At 40.1% G+C, this 25,131-nt stretch overlaps 2 protein-coding genes across 2 annotated transcripts in view; one reads left to right on the top strand and one right to left on the bottom strand.

The window, feature by feature from the left end:
• Positions 1-1,986, top strand: part of FRMD7 (FERM domain containing 7) — an 11,289-nt gene extending 9,303 nt beyond the window's left edge. The window contains exons 9-12 of the mRNA XM_009331759.1: positions 124-287; positions 521-589; positions 684-759; positions 946-1,986. Coding sequence (XP_009330034.1) covers positions 124-287; positions 521-589; positions 684-759; positions 946-1,986 — 1,350 coding nt within the window. The remainder of the gene's footprint in view (positions 1-123; positions 288-520; positions 590-683; positions 760-945) is intronic.
• Positions 1,987-7,125: 5,139 nt separating this feature from the next.
• STK26 (serine/threonine protein kinase 26) lies at positions 7,126-24,106 on the bottom strand. The gene is made up of 11 exons (XM_009331758.1): positions 24,086-24,106; positions 23,798-24,028; positions 16,651-16,707; positions 14,820-14,928; positions 14,568-14,725; positions 11,795-11,980; positions 11,021-11,169; positions 10,271-10,364; positions 9,731-9,793; positions 9,504-9,640; positions 7,126-9,055 (listed from the first exon to the last, which is right to left on the bottom strand). The coding sequence occupies exons 1-11, from the start codon at positions 24,104-24,106 to the stop codon at positions 9,031-9,033; spliced, it is 1,230 nt and encodes a 409-aa protein (XP_009330033.1). The 3' UTR covers positions 7,126-9,030.
• Between the last annotated feature and the right edge of the window lie 1,025 nt (positions 24,107-25,131).

Genomic DNA, 25,131 nt, shown 5'->3' with positions numbered 1-25,131 from the left:
TGGGGTGATGCTGCACTGCCTGGAGCCACCGGCAGCCCGGGCTCTTTGGTGGGGTCAGTAGGGCAAACGGCAGAGCTTGGCCCCGCGCCCCTGACACCAGCTCACATGTCTCCGGCCATGCAGGAGCTGTGCAAGGACACACTGGAGTTCACCATGGCGAGTCGAGACACCTGCAAGGCTTTCTGGAAGACGTGTGTGGAGTACCATGCCTTCTTCCGGCTGTCTGAAGAGCCCAAGTCAAAGCCCAAAGCCCTTCTGTGCAGCAAAGGCTCCAGTTTCCGTTACAGGTAAAGTCCCAGGGGAAAACCAAACTGCTGGGGCCAGGAAGGGTGTGGGGACAGCTCTGAGCCTCCCCTTTATGCTGGCCCTCGCTGGATGCAAGGGCATGATGCCCAATAGCTGCTTTTCCTGGAGAGACCACTGCCTCGGTCCTGCTGTGTCCCCTTGCCTCCCCTGGGATGCGGTGATGCCTAGGGCTGGGGCTGATGGTGCTGCTCACGCCTTTCCCCCCTTGCTGCAGTGGGAGGACACAGAGGCAGCTGCTGGAGCACGGGAGGAAGGCGAAGATGAAGAGCCTGCCCTTTGAAAGGTACCAGAGGGCATGGAGGGGTGCAGTGCCTGGGTTAGGGGGGGGCGATGGAACCCTCCTGGCCATGCACCCACCCATGCTCTTGGCCTTGCAGGAAGCACTACACGTCCCGCTACGATGACAGACAGTGCCGCTCCTCTCCGGACCTCCTGACGGATGTCTCCAAGCAGGTATATCCCCATGGTGTCAGCGATAGGTAGGGCCGTGCCCGGGGGTCTTGGCATTGCAGCCCTGGCTGGTGGAACTCAGCTGGAGGCCAAGCCAGACCCTTGGCTCCGGGGCTCACTGTGAGCCCCGCTCTGCCCCCCTGTCCAGCTGGGGGTCTGGGCACCCACCCACCCTCTGTCCCTGCTCAGGTGGAGGAGCTGCGCTTGGCCTATGGTGGCCGGGGCTCCTACCATGCCAATGGGGTGCATGCCTCCGAGCCCACACTGGACGGCCGGCGCCGGAGCTCTGCCGTGGAGGTGACATTTGCTGCCGAGCTGGAGCGCTCCAAGCCCGAAGCGACCCCCACCTTCCTGCCCCACTCCAAAAGCTCGTCCACCTTCCCCCTGCTCTACGACAAGCTGGAGATGGAGCGGGCATGGGAGCCCATCGACCTCTTCAGCACCAGGAACCCTTTGACATCCTTTCGGCCCCACCACCAGTTCACTGCAAACAGTAGAAGCACCTCGGTGGGCAACATGCGGGAGGTGAGCACCCGGCCGCTGGTGTACACAGATGTGCCGTGCCCCCTGCCCATGGCTGCCTTGGCCCCGCAAGTCCTCTTCTACCTGGACAGGCCCCCGGAGCCCCCGTGCCATGCACCAGTGCCCAGCGAGGACACAGCAGGACCAGTCAGTGGATGTGGCCCCATGTCAGCAAACCCCCCCAGGCAGAGCCCGAGTGGGAGCCAGGCCGACGAGTTTCATCGGGAGGCTGCATGCATGGCAGTGGACACGAGCGTGGCCCCGGTGGGGGAGAGCAGGTCACTGGCTCACTCCTTTGATTATGGCCTTCAGGAGCAGCCTCCCAAGAGGTCTTGGAGCCAGTCGGACATGAAAACCATCCACTTCCCCTATGGCTCTGAGTTCAGACCCCTGGGGCCGTGCCCCATGCTGAGCAGCCGGAAAGCAGGTGTCTTTCGGCACGTGCCGGCCCAGCAAGGGCTGGCGCTGGGGCCACGGTGCTCTGCCGAGCGCTACGTGGGCAGCAGCACCGAGTCCAGCGACTCCGACTCCGACCTCCTGGCTGCTGACTACTGCTCCCTGTATGGCCGGGTGCTGCGGTCGCCCATGGCCCGGGTGCGGCTGTCCTCCGGCAGCCTCCAGCTGGATGAAGAGGATGAGGAGGTGTCCTTCGCCACCGGTGCCGCTGAAGAGAGGACTTCCAGGGCGGCCTCTGGGTATTTCACCTAGGTGCCTGACACCGGCCAGAGGGAGCAGAGGTGGCCGGCATTGATCCGGGGCCACAGAAGGGTGACATTCTTGCTTGCAGGGCTGCTTACTGCTTGCGAAACATTGATGGATTTGTGTTGTGTGAGTACTCTTAGCTATAGAGGATGTGCCAACGGACAACAGGGGAGCGTTCAGAAGTACCCATCCCCTGCACCATGCTTGGAAGCTGGAGTGTCTCTGCCACCACGCGTGGGGTCCTGCTCCAGGCAGAGGGGCCAGGGCTCTCCTAAAGCCCTGCAAAGACCTTGCATCCTCCCCAGTTGGGCAGCTGCTGGCCACGCTTGGAGCTCAGCCACTGGAGTCTTCGTTGGAGGGAGAGAGAAAAAGACAAGAGACATCTCATGGAAGAGGTTAAACATCTGTTTGTCACGGCTGCAGAGAAGCACACTGGTGGAAAGGGTGTTTGAGGCCCATTTGGAGAGGAGCAGGGTGGCTGGGGAGGCTGCTGCAGGAGCTGATGCCCCGTGGATATAGCCAATGCCCCAGCACAGAGCCCACCTCCTCCATCCTGCGTCTCCTCCCTCCCAACGCTGCAGCGAGCGCCTGGCCCTCGAGGACAGGGCTGCACGTGTAGGGTGCTCCTTGTGATGCTTGGACCCGCAGAGGAAGCAAACAGCTCTGTCTTCTCCCCAGCCAGCCTACAGCACTACCCTTCCCCAAGAAATATCCCGTAGGTGCTTGTAAATCATTCAGCAGCATCCAACAGCGAGCTCTAGGAAGTGGGTTAATGAACAATAACGTATAGCTCTGCTTTTCTTCGATCCACTAGCTGTCATTTTCTGGCGGCAGCTCCACAGCCCCGGCACCTCAGTGCCCTGCTTAAATCTGGGGGAGTGAGGCAGGTGAGGGGGCCCTTTGCTCCCCCAAATCAGGCCTTGGTTAAGCAGCATGGGGGAAAAGATCTCAGGAGGGGGTAGGAAAGAAACAGGCAGCTGGTGCTCACCCTTGGCATTCGGAAGTCTGCTGTAACCATGGCGCTTCGAAACTTTTCTGTTTGCTATATGAGTGCGATGTTATTTTTACCAGGGCTGTTTCTAGCTATAAAGAAGGAGCAGGAGATGGGACTGCTCACCATCCATGGCGCAGCAGGAGGGGGATTCCCAACTTATCCATTGCTCCCTTGAAGGGAAAAGGTATAAAGATACTTCTTGGAAGTACTTTTATTACAAAAATTATTATTACCCTAAACCTACATGAAATCTACTCAGAAAACTGGAAATGATGACACCTCTGTAAGATTTTAGGGGAGGATCTTGTTACTTTTCTTTAAGAACCCTGTAAGACTCTCTTGGACGTGCCTGCAAGGACAGGGACAGCCCAGTAAATCCAGTTGAGAAACTACTGTGACCTGCTAGAATGGATTTCAGAAACAAGGAAGCTGAGGCAAAGAGAGAAAATAGGTTAAAATGTAAGAAGAACTGGGCTTATGGGTACTGTTCACCCTGCGCATCGCTGTCCTTTGTTTTAGAAGCTGGACAATAAAAGTCAGTTGTTCACACCAGAGTTTTGGGTTCCTCCTTCCACCCTGTCAAATCTGCACCCCCAGCCCTGCAGGCACCCCCAGCCCACCTTCCCCTGCGTCTCCCGTCTCCCAGGCAGCCCTCATTGCTCCACAGAGCTGCCAGGCTGGTTTCCCTCTCCCGCAGCTGCTTGCTGGTTCCCCCTGTACCTTCACTGTCTCAGCGATGGGGGAGACTTGCCGAGATCCCTGAATGCTGCTGAAGACAACCACATTCTTGGTTAGCTGCCCAAAGAAATGTGTCAGATCAACAAGAGAGCACACTGTAAGGTTTGCTTTTGCTCCTGGTTACTCTGTGCTGAAGAAGCTGAGAACTACAGGGACCCCACGTGCTGCTCTGGCACATGTTCTATTAAAAAAAAAAAGGGATAATCTTTCTGGTTATAGAGAGTTGTTTCTTCCCTTTCCCAAAGCTCTGCACCTTGGAAAGAGCAAGAACCACCACTCAATACAGCATTTAAGTATGGCAGTCTATATGCACGATTTGGTAGAGGGGGAAAAAAGAAAGCAGCAGTGTTTCACATACAGACTGCACACACAGCCCTCCGGGAATGTCCCTTAAAGGGTTGTACCTTAAGCATACAGGCAAACCTACAATCACTGTTAGCTCCTGAAAGCATATGGAGACACAAGTGAAGGCTGGCCCAGGTCAGCTTTACCTTGAGCATGTCCCAGAACAGACACACAGTCCCACTGAGAGGAATCAACGTACAAGCCACACTGCCCAAATCTCCCAGAGCTGCCAGCTCTGAGAGGCAGGACTATGCCGGGAAAACAGCATTGAGAGGGAGAAACAAGGACTTGGGAACTATTTTTGGATTTTTCCGTTGACTAGAGAGCACTGTGGCACAGCGTGTGCACTGTGCCTTAGCACATCCTACACAATGGTCAACAACAGCAGAGGAACAAAGCAGCTCGTAAGTGACAGAAATTAACATCTTCAAGCTAAGTTCATTGCGTAAACTAGCTTTCTTGGGACCGACTAAAATAAAGGAACAATCCCAGTAAACAGTGGCTCACACATCAAGGAACAATTGAAATAACCCTTGAGTAAGTCCTTCCCTGCTCAGCACTATTCACCCAAAAGAGGTAAGAACATCTATTCAAGTGATTGTGTTTCACTAGGGAAGAAAACAAAGATGGAGAGAGGACATGGAATGATTTGGTCTGCTGACGGTGAAAGACACACAGCAGTACCTGGAAAATGATAACTTTTATAGCCCTTACGCAAGCAAGGGTTATTGAAGGGGGAGGAGGCACAGCAGCATTAGTGTCAAAACATTAAGCTACTCAATGCATTCGGACTGAAGTAACTGGGGTTCATATAAAATATATAACTTATAGAATCATAGAATCATTAAGGTTGGAAGAGACCTCCAAGATCATCGAGTCCAACCGTCAACCCAACACCACCATGCCCACTAAACCATGTCCCTAAGCGCCTCATCTACACGTCTTTTAAGTACTTCCAGGGATGGCGACTCAACCACTTCCCTGGGCAGCCTGTTCCAATGTTTAACCACTCTTTCAGTAAAGACATTTTTCCTCACGTCCAATCTAAACCTCCCCTGGCGCAACTTGAGGCCATTTCCTCTCGTCCTATCGCTTGTTACTTGGGAGAAGAGACCGACCCCCACCTCGCTACAACCTCCTTTCAGGTAGAGAGCGATGAGGTCTCCCCTCAGCCTCCTTTTCTCCAGGCTAAACAACCCCAGCTCCCTCAGCCGCTCCTCATAAGACTTGTTCTCCAGACCCCTCACCAGCCTCGTTGCCCTTCTCTGGACACGTTCCAGCACCTCAATGTCCTTCTTGTAGTGAGGGGCCCAAAACTGAACACAGTGTTCGAGGTGCGGCCTCACCAGTGCCGAGTACAGGGGCACGATCACTTCCCTGCTCCTGCTGGCCACACTATTGCTGATACAGGCCACAAGCTGTATCTATACTTATAGATAAAGCTAATCTTGAAATTCAGATGCAGGATGTTCAGCACCTTTTTAGGCATAGGTGTGAATGTTAGGATATAAAAAGAAGCAAACTGTACACAGTATACAAAGAACTTGTGTTTGGAGAAGCACTAAGACAGGTTTCAGTGTATTTACCTCATCTCTGTATTAAGTGTTACTTCATTTATTGGAAAAATGTGAAGTAAGGCAAGCCAACATACATACCACTAAAACTTTGCAAAGAGGAAAATAATTTTATTCCAGTGTTAAGTCATAAAACAGTGTGATAAAAATCAGACCTTTAACAATTGCTAAACTTTGTGCAAACACATTAAGAACCTACGTACTTTCCTATTCAGCTATAGACATTCAGTGAATGCATGAACAGGTGTTTACGATACTACATGCTTACTGTACAGAAGTGTGCTAGAAGAGTCAGAGACCAAGGGTTTTACGCATGGTTACATTGATAAAGGACTCATCTACCCAAGAACAAATACATTTTTCTATTCTGTGATTCAGACTACTTTGCTAAGACTACTTCAATATCAATTCTTCTCAATCTACAGTGGGAAGCCTAGCAAACCAAATAAGCAAGAAGATGGTTCCTGCATGAATATTTTGATATATCTTTCCATTAGCCAGCAACAGAATACTGCTGATTAAGTTACACAGTTCATCAATAACTAACACATGGTGGGGAAAAAGACAACTGTTCTCTGGAAACCAGTAATATAGACATCCATTCTTTAGATTATAGTCTTATGATGCACAGAGACATTAGGCGCAGAAATGCCATATGCAGTACAATAAAAAACCTTCTTGAATGGACTTGAAGAGAACGAGGTTGTATTATACACACGTGGATGAGTTTTTCCCCACACTGTCCTATGAGGTAGGTATACATCCCACCCATTTCACAGGAAAAGAAGAGGCACCATAGTTCAGCAACTTTGTTCCAGTCATATCACAAACGGGACAAGTTCCAATTTCCCAAATAATTCACTAACCCTACCTACCCAGAATCGTTTAAGAGTTGCATAGATTAAAGACCCTGTGTCAACAGGGTAGAGCCACCAGTTACAAAATTCGGGAGGAATTCTCATCACTTCTCCCCTTGCTCTCCCACATAAAAAGAACACCTTAAGGGAAGTGACATGGAAGTGAAAACATGTTTTTAATTCTGAGAAATTTGTATGGAGCTCTTTAAAATGAGATTTGGGTCAAGACTGCTGAAGTGAAAGCCGAGGTAACTGTGGCACAGGCCTTTTTGTACCTTCACTCCACAATGCTGAGTTCACAATGAAGTCAGAGTGTTCTGACATCTCTACCATGTTGTCACGGGCTGTGCACGTTTGTCTGAGCACACAGATCCTGAAGACTCCTCTTTAGGAATGGAATGAAACTGAACCCTGGGGCTGCTCCATCTGTCTATAGCATTCCCTGTGGCGCAGCAGCTGGTAGGCGTCTTCCGGACAATAACAGCATGGGGGGGACCCAAACCTTTTCAAAGCGACCACGCAACTCTGTGCAAGGAACACAAGTTTCTTGAACTAGAACACAAGTTTGTAAGAGGTACATCCACACCTCTGCACATCTACTGAAATCCAGAATAAAATGCACAACAGAACAACCTCATGAAAGTTTACAGAACTTAAATATTTATTTTTAAACCATTTAAAACCCCCCAAAACATTGAAATAAGCTTCATCTATAAACAGATTTACAATACTAACAACTACAGAAGCTAAAGGAGCACTACAATTTGTTTCTGTGATGCAGTTACTTTGTAAAGCTTCAGGTCAACTGTATTTACAACTTCTGCTGCTTTTACATTTATAAAAATATTTATTTAATCCATAACATTATTGTTTTCAAAAACTATTTCCAGACTTTTTTCTCAGATATAAATTCTAATCGAATTTCAGTTATATAGCAGATGAAAGTTTTAAACAGAAACTTTTTTTTAAAATTAAAACAAGGAGTTAAAAGTAATTTTTTTACAGTGTAGGCACCATTGAAAATAATTGTCCTTGGCATATCTAACCACCATCTCTCACAAGTGTCCTTTATATAAAAACGATGTAATGGCAACATTTGACTAAAAATGCAGTATTTACTTGCACACCATTACTTTTTCAATATTTGGCAGATATATTTCAGATTCTTTAAAATGACTTTTGTGCAAAAACAAAATGTGCAGGTCTGAACCATAAAATAAACACACCCAGCCTTTATCAAAAATAAATTTACACCAACAGTTCCACAGCTAAGTACTGAAAAACAACCCCAGTTCAAAACTTCAGCATAATATACATACTGGGTTGAAAAAGGGAAAAAAAAAACAGAAGAGAAGATATTACTCATCTAGCAGTACCATAAATATATAACTGAAAGCAACTTTATAGTCTTACCTACTTTTTATGAAAAAAAAAAAAGAAAAAAATCACTCCGTACTGCACAGTACTACCTTTTTGTGAAAGAATATCTATAACTCAGTTATTTGCATATTAACTGGTAAATACATATTTAAAATACACTTTCAGAAAATTATAAACAAATTATGTTGATGTACTGTATTTAATGTGTTTAAGAACAAAAATGTGTATAAATATCTTACAGGAGAAACAACACCACCACACAGAACGCTGGTGTTACACTTATACCTGCTTGTGAGGTATGTATCATGCGACGCTCGGCTTCTCTGGCTCCCTTCCACCCAGGCATGTATACTCAGAGGAAAAAAATTAAATTAAGTTAAATTGGACTTCAGGTTTTGTCCATTATTGCCAAAAACCCCACCCCCTCAACTGTATTGCTTTAAATTTTCCTACCATGATGATGTAAGATTGAATTACTACTTCAAAACCTGTTCTAAAAGGTAATACATATACTGTACATCAGGATATACCTGTTGCTACATATCACCTGCAAACTATTGACATATTGCTCTCAAATATATTTAATCATAGAGCTGCCTAAAATACTGTACCAATTTAGAATTATAATAGATACTGTTGCAGGTTTATTTTTCAGGGCACGATAACTATATGCTGGTTGAAGCAGGTGCTACAGCAATACCCTTGCCACTACGTTACATGTTTTGAATACGCTTGTGAAAAAGCTATTTTCTCTGAAGCTTGTTAGTGATTTACAAAAGTTTAACTCATGGATACAAAAGACCTGTACATCCCCACGTACAGGAACAAAATAGCATCAAAACATACTGTACTTGCACTTTCTATTAACTAAAGTAATGGTTATTTCTAAAAGCAAAACTGCACCTCAACATTTATCAGATTAAACAGGTGAAACTACAATATTAAAAGTTGTTCTTTACAAAATAATTTCCTGAAAATATAAAACCATGTGCACTGCCACAAAATAGTTGAGTAGGTTCTTTCAAATCCTCAATCACCATCAATATGTTGCAAAGATCCAAAAGGCACAAGGAGCTCATGAGCTAAGCACTGCCAAGCTTGAAGTAGTTTTGGTGGGTTTCACTGGGTCCATACGAAACATCAGTCAATTATGTGAAGTTTCTTAGGATGAGTCATTAACAGAAAATCTATGGATAAAAAAAAGCAATCAAGAATTTTGTTAATTATATTGTTTCAGCTTGGCAAACAGCACATAACTATTTTTGCATCACTGAACTAGTACATGCCTTCATCTCAACAGATCATAGGAAAAAAACCACCAGAAGTGACCTTCTCATGAAAATATTCCCTAAAAATCGCAGCACTAGAAGACCAAACAGATATAGTAATAATTACTATTAGTTTTAGTCTCAAACAGAAGTGTTACGTATAACTACCAAAGCTAAACGTTTAAATCCCTGGAAATAACAAGTCTTTCACTTATCACTAAAGTACTCAAATTTCCCCAAAATATGAAGTTCAGTGTCAATTAACCTTTCCTGTGCATAAGTACTTAATTTAATTTTTTTTCTTTTAAAAGACAACACTTTTTTTTTTTTTTTTACAATGCATTAAAAAAAATAATCCTTAACTTACTTCTGAAATTTCTCCATAAGTTTCTTCACCATCTTATCTGTGATCCCTGGACACGTTGCTTCTGCCATATTGATGCTTTTCTCAAGTTCCTCAATTGCTTTCTTTCTGCTAGCATTATTTGTGTCCTGCTGTTTGAGCTGAGTAGCAAACCAAAACAGATAAAACTTATCAAACTTATCAGACACTGGGGTAATACTTCCAAAGAAGTTTTTTAAGTCAAGACTTACCTCAGCAAACACAGGGGTAATTATCATAGTTAAACAACTCAGGGTTTTAACAAGATCCTGATCCTAGAAGTTAACAAATAAGGATTACATTAGCATATTCCTATACAACGTATATGCTGCATTTAACACAGCACGTGATTTTGAAAGTTCAGTGAAATTCAACAAAGCACTTGAAATACATTACAAAAACAATGAAGGCACAGTACGTCAAACATTACGTGATGTGGAAACGGATGCCTGATGACACATCTGAAACAATGTCACGTACCGTAGGAAAAACTGAACTGTTTTTCCTTTCTTATATTATATAAGTGTTTAAATTCTCACCTCTGTGAACAGATACTGATCTATTAGTATGCGGTATCTTTTGCATTTAAGGCTGACATGGGCATGGGAAGTATCACTAACAATCATCATCTTTTGAACTACAAAAAGATAGTCAGTTCTTATGGAAAGTAATTACGAAGCTTTATCACTATCTTCCTTAAATTGGCTTCAAAACCTGCACTTAGAAAGAAGAACTCTTCAGACTGTACATACCGTCCCATTCTGCAGCTTCTTTGCATCTGGCTTCTTTCGAACTGTAGTAAAGCTCCACTCAGGATGAGAGTTATTTTCTTTGTTACTGGACTCCCTGAAGAAAAAGGATACCATGTACATAATACTAGCCACAACATAAGGCTAAGCAAGCATAGATAAACCCACATACATAATAAATCTATATGGATTAGTTTCGTATTCCTTAAAATAAGAAGAAAAACACGTATTGAAACATTAACTGAACTTTAAAAACACAACTTCAGAGGCTGAATAAATTGAAATACGATCAAAGCAAACAGAAGATGTTATCTATACATAAAGCTTACCTTCTCCCATGGCATCCCATTTAAAACAGCTATCTGATATCCAGAAAAACAAGAGACTTACAGAATGTATGCTGTTCCACAGGCATTGTGCAAACTTCTTCGTATACCTCAACCTTGCTCTGCAATATTTCTAATTGTGATTCATTGTTTTTGATATAACCACTAGCCCTAGACTAGAAAATGCACAGCACTTAAACAGAACTGAAATTGAGTTCAGCGAGAAAGATAATGAGTGCCATAGCTTGACTTATGCATTAGTCTTTAGGTTCACACAAGAGGTTTTCTTCAAAGAAGCCAATGAAAAACATATGGAACAAAGACATACAGAAGAGGAATTAGTTACACAGAGAAACTGCAACAAGCCTACTTTAGTAATGTTAAAAAAAAGAAAGCCCAAAAGAGACTAAACTGAAAATAAACTTACGAATCGGAACCATCGGAATCACTTTCATCACTACTATGTCCCTCTGCTTTCCATCTCTTAAACCTATCAATCAGTTCTGTCAGATATGAAGTCTTCTTGGCATTTTTCATAATGAATTTGTGCTTCAGAAGTTCTTTTGCAGTAGGGCGCTGTAAGAAACACTTAAATATTTAATGTTATGCTAACATTTCATGATTTTAGATGTTAATAGGGGAGATTTAGTAAGACAACTGACTTCTAGAGCTAACTCATATAGTACCAGGAAATTAGTGAAACAGGAAGTCAAGAAAAGCCAGTAATCCACACTTACAAGCACTCTAAAAATATGATCAAGTTGCACACAGACTATACTGCTTATCCTTCTATGCTAGAAGGTACACACCCAGGAAAATGACTAATCAAAATTCTCCAATGCAACATTTCCTTGTAAGCAGAATTCAGAGAGCAAAAGTTCTGCTGGAGAAAGAGATTCAAGTTCTCTCCTGTTAAACCTTCTCTTCTGACAGTATCCTAAGTTTGAGTGCATTTTAGGAAGCTGCCTCTGTCACCATCATTTCTTTCAGCATTCCCCCTCCCCCTTTCAGTATTTTAAACAAAAGAGACTAGGATGGAGACACAGCTATTAAAAAACACCACTACTGTTAACAGTGGAAAGTATAGTCTCTAAAATTATTTCAATCAATTATGATGCACTACACCAGCAAAATGCTTTGCAAGCATGAGAGAGTGAAAAACAAATCCAAAACATCTATATACACACACATATCTACTCACAAATGTTGGGTCCTTATTCAGACATGCATCAATGAATTCTTTAAAAGGTTTACTGAATTCTCCTAATAAAGTTGGAGGATTGTTTTTCGGAATGAGAAACAGAACTCTCATCGGATGCATATCAGAGTTGGGAGGCTCCCCTTTGGCTAGTTCAATAGCAGTGATTCCCAATGACCAGATGTCAGCCTGAGAAAGGGAAAAGTTAATTTTAGTACAAAATTAAGGGCTATCGCGACTAAGTATTTAATAACTGAAACTGCATCTATATAATAAAATTAATTTTGGTCTAAGTAGATAATGCACAAAGATTCCTTTCTAATACTTGAAGGCTATAATTCCCAAAGACCTGGCTGCCTCAATCAGTCTTTACTAACTTTGACAAACATCTACAACACCACTTTTGTTGCACACTTTTGTCACTGTTGTAACACTGTCAGCAAGTTAAACGTGCACCTAAAGACACATGCTTTTGGAAAAAGCTTCAGAAACATTAATCTTCCTTTGATTCTTTTTTTCTGTATGATGAACTACAAACTGCCACAAATTTCCTGTGTCTAATTCAGTTTTTGTTTAGATAGCAAAGCTGCATGCTGATGTTACTTTTTAAACTGTAGATGCACTGAGGTATCCAACCTTGTTTGATGCCTTACTCTAAAGAAACAAGGCAGAGAGTTGAATCAAATCCAGCAGGTGATCGCTTAATTTCTTTCCTAACAGACCGCTTGATGAATTTAGCTAGAAAGTTATCAACAACAACTAGTTAGACCTGAAACACCAAGTTCACAGTGTAAGTTTCTGAAGAATAATGAAGTGGTATTTATTTTAGCTAAAGGTAAGCATTACAAACAAATTCTGTCTTTGTATCAAAATACTTATGAACAATAAAATTCTTTTCCGATTTAGAGATTTTTCCAAAGTAGTATACATTATTTGCATCTTTTTAGATGAGCTACAATAGCTATTCATGTCACTAAAGGTGTTTCTCATTAAAAAGTGGCTGGCAATGGTTGACGATACTTGGCACAGAAGTCATAAACCAAAGTTGCCCATAGAGTAAACAAGGGTTACAATTTGCATCTCTCCAATATTCCTTTCCTATTCACAAGAACTAAAATATCTGTATTTAATATTGAAGAATTAAAGTAGCTCACTGTTTATTACTGAAATATCATAACCAACAATTTGTATATTGGAGCAGAATGTTTTGAAAGAAGAGATGGGGCTTGTAAATCTCTGCCATGACAAAAATGTATGGATTTCTATTTTATTTTCTGTAATTTTGAAGTAGGGAGAGAAGGAGAAAGGTTAAAATTCAGTCCAGATAACAAAATATTCATCAGTCTACAAATTGAAGCGTACCCTTGTCCAAAACCCTTCATCTGTCCTACCAAAGGCTTGCATCTTCTGCGCTTTCCCACCAGACTTTTGGCATAGAAAGAAAAGGGAGAGGGCATTGCTTCTTGCATCATATTAAGGAGATATGGAAGGCAAAAGATTAGGTTGCTGGCAGAAAGTAAATGAAGGGGTGGTACAGCTGATTTATTCACAGGGCAAACAGAAGAGGAATTATTCTCACTTCGACTGGACAACATGCATTTTTAAAGCAGGGTAGAGTGCTTTTCCAAAATGCCCTAGGGAGCACATTACAGTTGCGCCACTGAAACCCTAAACATGAGAACTACAACTGCATGCACGTGCTCCTTCTTATTCAGCAAGAACCCTTGTGGTATGTACACAAATTCCTTCAAGTCTGAATGATCCTGGGAAAGTCTCCTGGAGCGTGAGTATCTTCAGGACATCTCAGATATTCAACAGTCTTTTCTTTATGTGCATATCACAAGTACAATTACATGTTTACTATTTGAGAAAAACGAGTATGAAAGTATTACTTTGCATATACCAAGATTTTTAGATTTCTTGCTCCTATTTAAGGTTGCATCTACAGAGTGTCAAAAGTCCAATGCTAGCACCGGAGCACACTGCCATTTCACTAACCACACGTTCTAGGTCATCTTGTGGGCATACACACGGGAGAAGAGGGGACCGTTCCCTCCTTACCGTCATTTCTAGCAGCAGTTCCCAACCCTCAGAAAAACATGGAGGAGGTCTGCTTTTCTACTGCTAGTTCACATAGGGAAACTCTCCTTTGCAATTAGTCATCCATCAAGAGCTCCCATGAAAAAGAAATGTACAAAGTACCATAATGCTACCATACTACCACAGCTACCCATCCTGTAGTTCAAGTCACTTCTTTCCTTCTCAAGATCAGTCACCTGTGTTAAAATCTTCAGCATTACACAGGTCCTCAGAAATACCGTTAAAGAAATTATATCCAGAGCTGTTTATAAAAATCTGAGAAGAGAGTAAAATTTCAGCCATCATCTTGGCTTTAAAGAAGCCGATAAGTTCTGGTGGCATTCTGATTTGTGAGAGCTTTATTACTGTTTGAAATGGGAAACACTGAATTGAAATTAAAATAAAATCAACCAACCAACCTACAACACTGAAAGCATCGAGGCAGTTTCTCTGAAAGAATCTTAACATGAAAGCATCAATTTACTTGGTCAGTTTACATGGGTCTTGCATGTGAGTACAGTGACATGCAACTCCTGTATAAAAACAATGTAATTGTACTTTTAATTTTATTATTTGAAACCCTGTAATTTGCAATTGCTTTTTTCCTCCATACTGATAAAGCTAAAAAGACAAAAACCAAAGTCATTTCTGTTGGATCTGCAGATACAAAGAAAAGGTATTCTACTCTCATACTTACTTTTGAATCATACGCTGACTGCTGAATAACTTCAGGGGCCATCCAAAATGGAGTTCCAACAAAGGTATTCCTCTTAATTTGCGTGTCTGTCAGCTGCCCAGCAACTCCAAAATCGGCAAGCTTAACATCGCCTTGTTCTGATAACAAGACATTGGCAGCTGCCAAGGGGAAATAATATAATATCTGATTTAGAATACTGCTCTTATGATTTTTTAAGGGCTTTAACAACGTAACGTTTAAAATGTTACGCACCTTTTATATCCCTGTGAATTTTCTTTTCTGAGTGTAGGTAGTCAAGACCTTTCAAGATTTCCTTTAGCATGGTAGCAATCTGGAACTCATCAAATGGGCCAGCACGCAGCTTTAGAGAAAAGACACATTAAAATAATTTTAGCCTTGTGTCTAATTTTTGCCTTGTTATTGATTTAATTAAATCTTAAACTTGAAAGATTTTTTTTAAAGTAAAGAACTAACAGAATTCATAAGATATATTCAATGAAGTACATTAACATTATATCAGAAATAGGTGCCATTGGAATAGTCATCTTCACATCTCCTCTACTGATTATACATTCAAAATGCTGTTACTTTTCTAACGTATACAGTATGCCCTCCCCACAGCACACAGTGCACATGAAAAGCTAGAACTAACTTTCCACAAAGTTATAGTTTCCTATAGTCAGCAAACACAGCAGACTGAATTTTGCATTTTAGATTAAGTGAATTAAGAAACTCAGTTTATTTCAAAATAAATTAGTCTATTGACTGTTGTTTTTAAATTTAATGATGCATTTTTTTCTTGTTCTAGCATTTTTGATTCCATGCTTGCTTTTGCATCAGGAACATAACGTGCTACTATAAAACTGCTAGTATGGAATAAGTGTAAACTTTGCACATTAGAAAGCTATGTAAATAAAGCAGAAGCAATTAAGGTGGGTGATTCTGCTATAAAAAAAATACCAACAGCACAGCACTGAAACAGAGAATACCATGAAATTATCGTATGGCAAAGCGAGGCAAACTAAGTTTTCTTCTTCTAAAGGTTCAGTGGTTTCAGCTGTCACTAGTAAAAGCTATTTCACTATTTCTGACACTCTACAGAAGACTATCAATTACTCAAAAGTGTTAAAGAGTAAGTATCTCACAGCCCCTTTCTCAAAAAGACTAAGTTCCACAACAACAAACTACTACATGCTACACATAATTACTACGCTTTTGCATTCCCGTAGCTGAGTTGATGTGATGTAATTTCATAAAGAAGTTTAAATAGATTTGTGAAGTTAAGCATACGCTTCAACTCTTGCAGACAGGACCACTGTTAGCAAGTATAATAATATATATATTGCTATATAATTAACACCATTCTGTAATAATGAAGACATGATATTTTTCCTTCAGAATCACACAAACAAAGACTGAGTTGTACTATCTTACAGGAAAGGGTGGGTCTAAGCTTTACAGCTGAGACAGAGCTGTACTGAAAGTATAGGGAAACCACATCCACACACAGTGGACTGTGCTCTTGTACTCGCTAAGCTACATCCTTCATGAATGCTACACTATCTTAAGTAAAAGGCACTTTCATGCTTAACTGAAAACACCTGAAAATGGAAAACCCAACACCTTTTAACCAGTTAAAATTAACTGTACTCTGTGGGCACACACTTCATTCATTCCTGAGACACAATCTCAAAGGAAACGTTTTTTACTCAAGTGTAATGAATATTCCACTTGTGGGGGGGATGACACGTAGGGGACAGACAACCCAAAAACCCACCACATATGGCAAGAACAGTACTCCTCATACTAAAATAAAAAAATTTAAAAATTGCCTTACATTTGACTGAGAACAAATGGATGCTTCCTAATGCTTAGAGACAAACAGGAAAAACAAAACCAAAAAAAATCAACATCAACTCAATGTAACAGAACTACCATTCAAATTCACACTTTTTGGAGCATTACAATATAGCAGTGATGTAGTATCAGCTGCCTCCAGGGACCAGATTTTATAGAGAGATATGAAGGCACAATGAAACAAGGTTCACTAGTACTTAATAAAGCAAAAAAATCATACACTTACAAGATCCAAAGCTGACCCTCCACCCAAGTATTCCATTATTATCCATAGTTTTGTGCCCTGTAAAAGAAGGCATGAGTTGTTAGAAGTCCAATGCTGCCATAAAAAAAAATTATATATTTCAACAGACTACCAGCATACTGTTAGAAGAATGCAAATGCAGAGTCCCATTAATCACCAAGTTACATGTAATTACTTCTTGTAGAATGATCACACAGCTCCTGTGCAAGATGTCTAAATATCAATTAAAGTTTGACTTCTGTATTTAAAAAAGCAACAACACCCCCCCCCCCCCAATCATTTTCCATTAACTGGTATCTAAAATGGTTCCACCTAAAGGAATGGAACTGAGAGAAAAAAGTTATTTGGTGGTGGTTTAAGTTTAAACTGTTTTAATATAAGACTGTAGTTCTTACAAAAGACTGTCTTTGCATTACAATTATTAATGCCAGCCATTTCTGATACAGAAGCATTACAATTTTAACAGGAAACTTTCTTGTAACATCGCCACACCTCTCATCTGATGAAAATACTCAGAACTTAAAATTGCTTTTGAGCGAGAAAGTGAGCATGAACACGCTTCAAAAGACAACAGAAACTTAAAGCCTAATGGAAGTAGCTGCTAGGTGCCTCTTCACCTATATGGTAACTGTGCATGTGTATATCTAACATGTCCACACGCTCCAATTTAAGTTGTCAGATCCAGCAAAAAGTGAGAATTGGCAGCCCTTGAATATGCTTGTACCTAAGGACTTACATCCTATTACAAAACATGCCTGCTACCGTAAGGGCAGCTCCGATTTTGAGATACAAAGCAGCACTAGAACCACCAGCCAGGAGAAATTGCACTGCCACACCTGGAACCCTACAAAAACGTTCAGGTTTCCAAAGTTTTCAGATCAGAGGTTTGAAATCGGCTATTTAAAGGTCAAAGATAAGAGCAATATAGTTCAGTAAAAATATGACTTAAGTCATGTATCTTAGGAATATTTTTTTTTTATTATTTCTAGTAATACTGCAAAGTTCATGTACTCCTTCACTATATGCTATTTGAATCTTAACCCCTGTGAATATGTGAGTTTCTGTGCTTTCTTTGTGGAGACGTCTCAACTACTACAATACTAGAACTGACAAATTCTTCTAACGCTGATTTCTAGATGCTGACTTTGCCCTTGGTATGTAGCTGCAAAAGGTGGCTGGCTCATATAAACAAAACCTGAAAGATTTGGTATCAGATCTACAGACTGTATGTTTCAAAACTGGGATCTTCTGCTATTTGCTTGCCAAAGTCCCCTCACATTTCAGAAGAAACCCAAATATTATTAAATTATAGGCTACTACTCTAAGAAATTCTGCAAATAAAAACATTTATTTATTTAAAGTAAAAAACAGTTATTAAAAATACTCAACTGAACCACACCTGGTGAAGTACCACGCATACTGTTTAAGTCTCCAGCAAATATTTACTAGTGCTAGTTTCTTGTAACAGAGCACAAGCTTATGGCAGAAGTACTTTTTAAAGCCTCTTGCATTCTACATTGTATGCTTTCCCACCCTATTGCCTGATTAGTGACAAAAATCTACAGAAAACTCAACAAGCAAATAAAGGTGCAGTTTCTGAAAGTACGACATTCAATCATCTTAACAAAGTGTGCTCTATTAGATTTATACTGAATTTAAAAAACACACCATTTATGAGAGTCTATTCCAATATTATGAGATCAGCAGGGAAGGGCTGGCTAATTTTAGCAGTTTTTATAAAGCCCAACTTTGTCAGCTGAGAAGACCTGCAAGGAACTCCAGTTTAAGGCAAACATTGTGGTTACCAGACATGTTTGGAGGATTTGACTATTACTTGAAAACAGTATAGGGTGAAAATGAGTAAGTACTGTGTTTCTGAAATAATGTCTCAAAGAAATTGCTACTATCCACTGTAACAGGGTGTGGGTATTTTCTAGCCAGGCATGAAGAACCTTTTTCCTAGCTATTTTAGGTCAACCAAGTATAAATAGACAATGTAGAACAAACAGCATCTTTAGATTGTCCCAAAGGTTTGCTGCATAAGTGCTGTACAATTTTGATGGAAGTCTCTGGATGCTACTATAGGACTTCTCCATATTCAAAGCTGAAAAACTGAGAATAACTTCAGGCTTGCTTTAATTGCAAAAGAAAAGAGCAAGCCCAGGTAGCTGTAACAGTTACAAGGATAGAGATTTAAACCCCTTGGCTAGATGGCACAAATAGGGAAAACAATCATGAAATTTCAGTCATCAAGAGACGCTCTATCTCTGTGGGATCAGATGGAAAGTACAGCTCAAGTATTTTATCAAGCTTCATGAATTTGCGTAACCAAAACATGCCAGTACTAGGGTAACTTTTAATACCTTTCATCTTTTTCTTGCCTGAACTGATAAGGTAGTAATACATTTTGACAAGTCATTAGGCTTGAGGAAAACAACTCGTTTTAGATATCTAACGTAACTTACACTGCTGTGTTGCAACGTACTATCACCTTCAAGGGTACCCTCCACAACCAATGTTTCATTTATTGAGATATGATGTTAATTGCAATCAAAGTGCAATACGAGATGAGGAGACAAATTTAGATCCTGACCTACCACAAATGAACATCTACAGACATCTACATCAGGATTTAAGCTACCTTACAGCTACAAAAGTTGCATTAATACAGCTGTAAGCTTGTACAATTCTACACGCACTTGTGAAAGACATGATATAAAGGTAAAACATTTTACTACCCTACACAAATGTGTTTATTACAGCGCATTCTTTGACTATATGCTTGTACATCACCTACCAGGATGTTTAAAAATTACTACTAATCTTGCCAGATTCCCAATGAAGATTTAAGAAAAAAATTACTAATACCTAACCTCTAAGATTAATTCAGTAGGAAACTCCTATTCAAACTCCAAAATTCAAGATATACAGGTACCCCAAATTACAAAGATATGGGGGTTTTGCACCTTTTTGTGTCACAATAACTGAAAACTGGCATCAGCTTTATCCCAAGAACCTCAAGGAAGTATACCTTGTTATCTTGTACCAATGATGAGGTTTTTAAAGAGTAAAATATCTGATAACAAACAAATAACATTGCACTGCTAGGTAAAAATATTAAGGGATTGTCCATATTTTTAAAATCACATTCACAAGTCAGATGTACAAGCTGTAGCTAACGAGCAGCTAGGCTGCAGAAGGTAAGAGTATCTTACATGGCATCACCTGAGCTGACTATGTTACAAATTAGTAAGTCAAATAATTGAAATAAAGACACTCTTCCCTTCCCCCTTTCAGCAGCAGGAGCATCTGGAAGAGCCTGCATGTAGCTGGTAAGACCCAGGGCTCCCTGAGACTGGGCCACTCTATCGCAGTCAGCCACAAGGCTGGCTTTGCATCCTAATGTTTCAGGAAACTGTAAAGCTGCAGAATATGTAGAACGGACTGTACAAAAATAAAAGCTCTCATCTGAAATGCTTGCAACTAGGAAACCCTCACAGTTAACATCTCTTCTTTCACATTTTAGTCACAAACAACTTTTAGTTACCAAATATGCTATCTTACCAGAGGAAAAACTGAAACCGACTATAAATTGATGACAAGAACGATCTGCTTATTCAACACTTCCTTAAAATTGGTTTAAAAAAACCCAAGAATAAGTTACAACAGCATACATTCTGTTACAGTTCAATTGGATGAACTGAGGCATACATGAAAAACCTGAAGCCAACACATGGTCTCAGCTGCAGTTTCTTCAAAGTAAAAACTACCAAATTTAAATATTTAAACCAGATCTAGATTACTCAACTAAGAAACATCAGTAAGTGTTGTAGGCAACCTGAATACCTTTGCACTGAGGGTTTGGCTTTGGTATAATCAGAAAAATACTAAGTCTCTTTGATTTAAACAGTACAAAACTCAAAAACATTTCTAATGCCATTCCTAGAGCTTCAGAGAAAGCTACATGTATGATTAATATATTTTAGTAAACTATTTCTATTCCATAAGCATGATCTGAAAGAGGGCAGACTGGCTCAACTGTTTTGTTTTCCTGTAAATAAAGAGGAAAGGTGAAAAAGAAAAACTCTCTTAAATTTTGAAATACCTTCTATTTACTGTATGTTTATGCTCTTTTTAACCACTACCTTAAAAGGTATTTCTAAGAATATTTTCAGTGATCTTTATATATAAAACTAAGCATTCACTAACAAACCTATGGGACCACTTTGAATGTGATCTTTGTACTAGTCATATCCATAGCAAACTGCTATTAAACTCTGCAGCCTAGGATTTTGCTTTGTAAGAAATAAGATGTCTTAATTTTCAGGATTTAGCCTCAATGCTCTTTAACCTTTAATTATGAAGTAATTTGGTACACAACTGTACCTATTTCACTGTTTCCAAGAGATATCTACAGTATATGGAGAAATTAAATTGTGAATGAAGTACTACACAGCTAAATGCTTAGGCTGACAGCCATTCTCAGAGTAACAGCTAATAAAAAGTTAAAAGCTATAGCAATTAAGTAAAAAAAAAAGACAGCTATAACTCTCAAAATACCTGTTATTACTAAAATGAAAAGGCAGCAGAAAAGATTCTTTGCACATTTAACAAAGCTAATACATGATTCTTTCCCCTGAGGAATCTTAAGCTGAAAGGATAAATCAAGGATAAACCAAGGATAAATCTAGCCTAAGAAAAATTTAGAGCCAAGACACTACTTAAAGAATCATTTCATTTATTTATTTTTAATTACAGAACTAAAAGTACTCATTTATTTGTCGACATTTTTATCCATTTACTTGAGGAACAGCAAGCAGTAGAATTACCTATCATGCTAGTCTGGGATGAAAAAACATTCCTGTGAACCATTTTTTAGGGTTGGTTTTTTTTTTTATTTAAAAGGAATTTCTTAAAGGAATGAGAAAGTAAGCAAAATTCCACAAACAACTCCCCAAACTCTACACACAGAAATTTTCCTTCCCCAAAAATATTAGAAGTGTGAAAAGTAAACAGGAGATCAGCATTAATCTTTCAGAATTTATCCATTTAGAATAGAAATGGAAAGAAGGTGGTCAGGAAAGTACTGTAGCATTAACATGAGCCTGTATTTGCCAGGAATTTTTAAAAACTAAAAACCCTAACCAGAAGTTGAAAGTTTTACAGCACGGATAGAATAGCTATACTTACATATCTAAGAAAAGGGGTAAAAAGTGAAAGACTTGCATAACAAGGCCAAAGACAAACTGCTGTGATGCACAAGTACTTAGGCAGATTTGCAATACCCTTTTTGCTTTCAGTACCTATGCTGCTGTGAACTTTTTACAATGAAAATACTACTTGCTTTCCCTATTCAATCCATGACTTATAAAGCTTTTTCCTCAAAAAAACCCCCCAAAACGAACAAAAAACCTCAACCAAAAAAGGTCAAACAAAACAAACCCGCACCAAATCAAGGTTTCATTTCCCCATTTACAGCTGCTGAAATCACTATTTAATTCTGAAATTTAACAAAACACTTTTCCAAGCAAAAATACTTTCCAAGATTTACCTTGACCGGTTTGTATTTCAGGGCAAACAATTGGGCTTTTACAACACAAAGTTAAAATGATGGATACCCAGGAGGATAATATTTAGAACTTAGCACATGCCAGAAAATAAAGGACTGTAAAAAAGACTGATCATGTCTGGATCTGCAGTACCATTTGTGCACTGCTCCAGGGGAACACTGCTAGCTGAATTCAAAGTTATCTTGAGAAGAACCAGCTTGTTCTAATATACTATGATGCGGGAAAGTAAATTCTACTACATCTCAGAGCTCTATCACTCAATAACAAACAAAAAAAATCCCACTGATTGAACCCAGTAAAGAGAAGGAAAGATGGGACATCAGTGACAACTTGTATGTTCCCTTCAGCATGAAGAACCCACAGGATACTGGGTAACGAAGTAAACAGCAAAGCCACCGTAGCTGTCTTATCTTCGTCAAAATGAGAATTTAGTATTTGGAGTACAGAAAATTAAACCACCTACTTAGCATTAAAATATTAAACATGGAATACTTTGGCAATTTAAATAGGAAAAAAGTCCAAACTAAAAAGAACACTACTAAATAAATTCTGTAAATACTTTTATAGTATCACTGAAAGATACAGCACAAGTGTGACACAGGCACGTTTCTCAGAGATCTGTCTTTAGAATAATGACAAAAACCCCACTATACCTTAAGGAGCCAGAAATGCCTGAGGACGGAAAGAAAAACCAAACAAAAAACCCCCCAAACAAAAACAACCCCCAAAAAACAACAAAAAAACAAACCCAAGCAAACAAACCAAAAACAAACAAACAAAACCAACAAAAAAACCCAAATGCAAGCAAACAAAAAAACCCAGACATTTAAGATAGCTCTAACTATGATTAACACTTTAGCTTTTATTAAATGGCTTTATTTTTTTTTAAAGATCATCTAAAACACGTATGCACTGCAGATCATTTAAGCAATACTTAAGGTGATTATACCTGGACAGTTTTGCAAGTTGAAAAGACTTACTCAATATTTTGGATTTCTGTAGGTTTTCATTTTTGTTTGTTTGTTTTTAAACTATGCCTTAGATAACACTTCACACTGGTTACATAACTGCTGTCCTCAGTTTTGTCTCAGGCCTACTATGCTGCATAATTACCAACACATCCCTAACACGGTGCAGGGTTTCTTTCCGTATCAGAGAAAGGTTTCTGTATCTACAGTTATGAAGGTATTTTTTTCTTCCCCAGAAAGGCCACAAAATTGTGCTAGCAATTGTGGAGGGAGGAGAGAAAACCAAGGTCCAAAAGCAACAGCAATGGCAAGAGGAATCCTCTACCAACTCTGTTCATTCTCTAGCCATTTTGTGCAAATTTCAGCCTCAAAGAGCAAGCAGCAAAAGGAGCAAAACAAAGTGACAAGCTCTGTTCAAAGAAAAACAAAAACCTGCTAAAAAAAGGTCAAGTTGGCATGATAACTCTTCCTCAATTTTAGAATTTTTTCCTAGCAGCATTCAAAACAACTGGGTCCTAGCAAATCTTTGTGCAATACTATACATTACATTTGCAATACTATACATTACATTGTGCAATACATATACATTACCTTTAAATATGATCCATAGTATTTTGTTACATAAGGACTATCACACTGACTTAAAACAGTTATCTCTTGCTGTATATCTTCTATCTCATCTTCTGCTTCCTCAAGGTCTATGATTTTTATAGCAACCACTTGCTGTGTCCGATTATCAATTCCTTTAAAGACTTCACCAAAGGAGCCTTTCCCAATGCGTTCCAGTTTTGTGAATAGTTCTTCTGGGTCTGCTCTATGGTTCTAGAAAAAAGAAAAAAAGAAGGGAAAAAAAAAAGATATATGAGTTATTTAATTTACTTCCAAGTTATTAGCCCTCATTACTCCCTAAGAAGCACATAATCCAGATTTATCATCACTAGAAGGCTCGCATCAGATAAATTTATTTCCTGCACACTAACTTCTAATTCAGCTATTAGTTACAGAACATACATTATGCAATTATATCAAAGGTAAATGAGCCTCACCAGGTAGGGAGTCAGGTACAAACTTCATTTCACTTCCCCACATAACAACTCTTTAAAATGAAAGAATAGCGCTGTTCTTAATATTAATCCTATCTGTGCAGTAATTCAGAAGACTGGGGAATGCAATCACTGGCACAGAAGCACTAACATCATCACCCAGGCAGAAAAGGCTGGGTTTTCTACCTGGCCAACAGCCTTGGGCAGACAAAGCATCCTATCAAGTAACACAGCATGGAGCTAGTTGTGAGAGGACTCCATTACCCAGTATTCACCGGCAGATTCTGAGATCTGATAAGATCAGGCATCTTCAGGGCAGCTAGAAGTGCTGACAGACAGTAGAGCAAAAGGGACAGAGATGTTCGAAGAAGGAATAAGAAGGCTGGAGCAGAGTACTGAAACTGAGGTACTGATCTGAACTGGCTGGTATCATCCAAGCATGCCTTAAAAAGGGGAGCAGAGCACCAGGCAGCATAGCACTGCTGAGGACACCTGGCTTAGAGTCTCTGTTGATTCACTACTCTAAGTTCAGCAGACTGATTATTATACAAAGATTTTAAATTTCTCAGTTCCATTCAAGTAGTCATGAAGAAAACAAAAAGGAAGCAAATACCCATTTTCCCTTCAAGATAAACCATGCTGTGTGGCTGCTTAGAGAACCTTGTGTATCCAAAATGCACAGCAGTGACTTCTGAAGGACACGGATGACTTGCTCCACAGCTGAAGAACAGAAATCTTCAGATCATAGTAAGAAAGTACGCAGAAAGGTGTTTTTAGGAGGCAAGACAGACATATTAACAGAACAGCCCACACTTTGCAGAACAACAGAATTAAATATATTATCGCTGTCAGAACTGGGCAACCCATCGCACAAATCAATCT

This window comes from Pygoscelis adeliae, unplaced genomic scaffold (genome assembly GCF_000699105.1).
Source record: "Pygoscelis adeliae isolate BGI_AS28 unplaced genomic scaffold, ASM69910v1 Scaffold79, whole genome shotgun sequence".
NCBI classification, from domain to species: domain Eukaryota; kingdom Metazoa; phylum Chordata; class Aves; order Sphenisciformes; family Spheniscidae; genus Pygoscelis; species Pygoscelis adeliae.
This window is presented reverse-complemented; position numbering and strand designations above follow the sequence as displayed.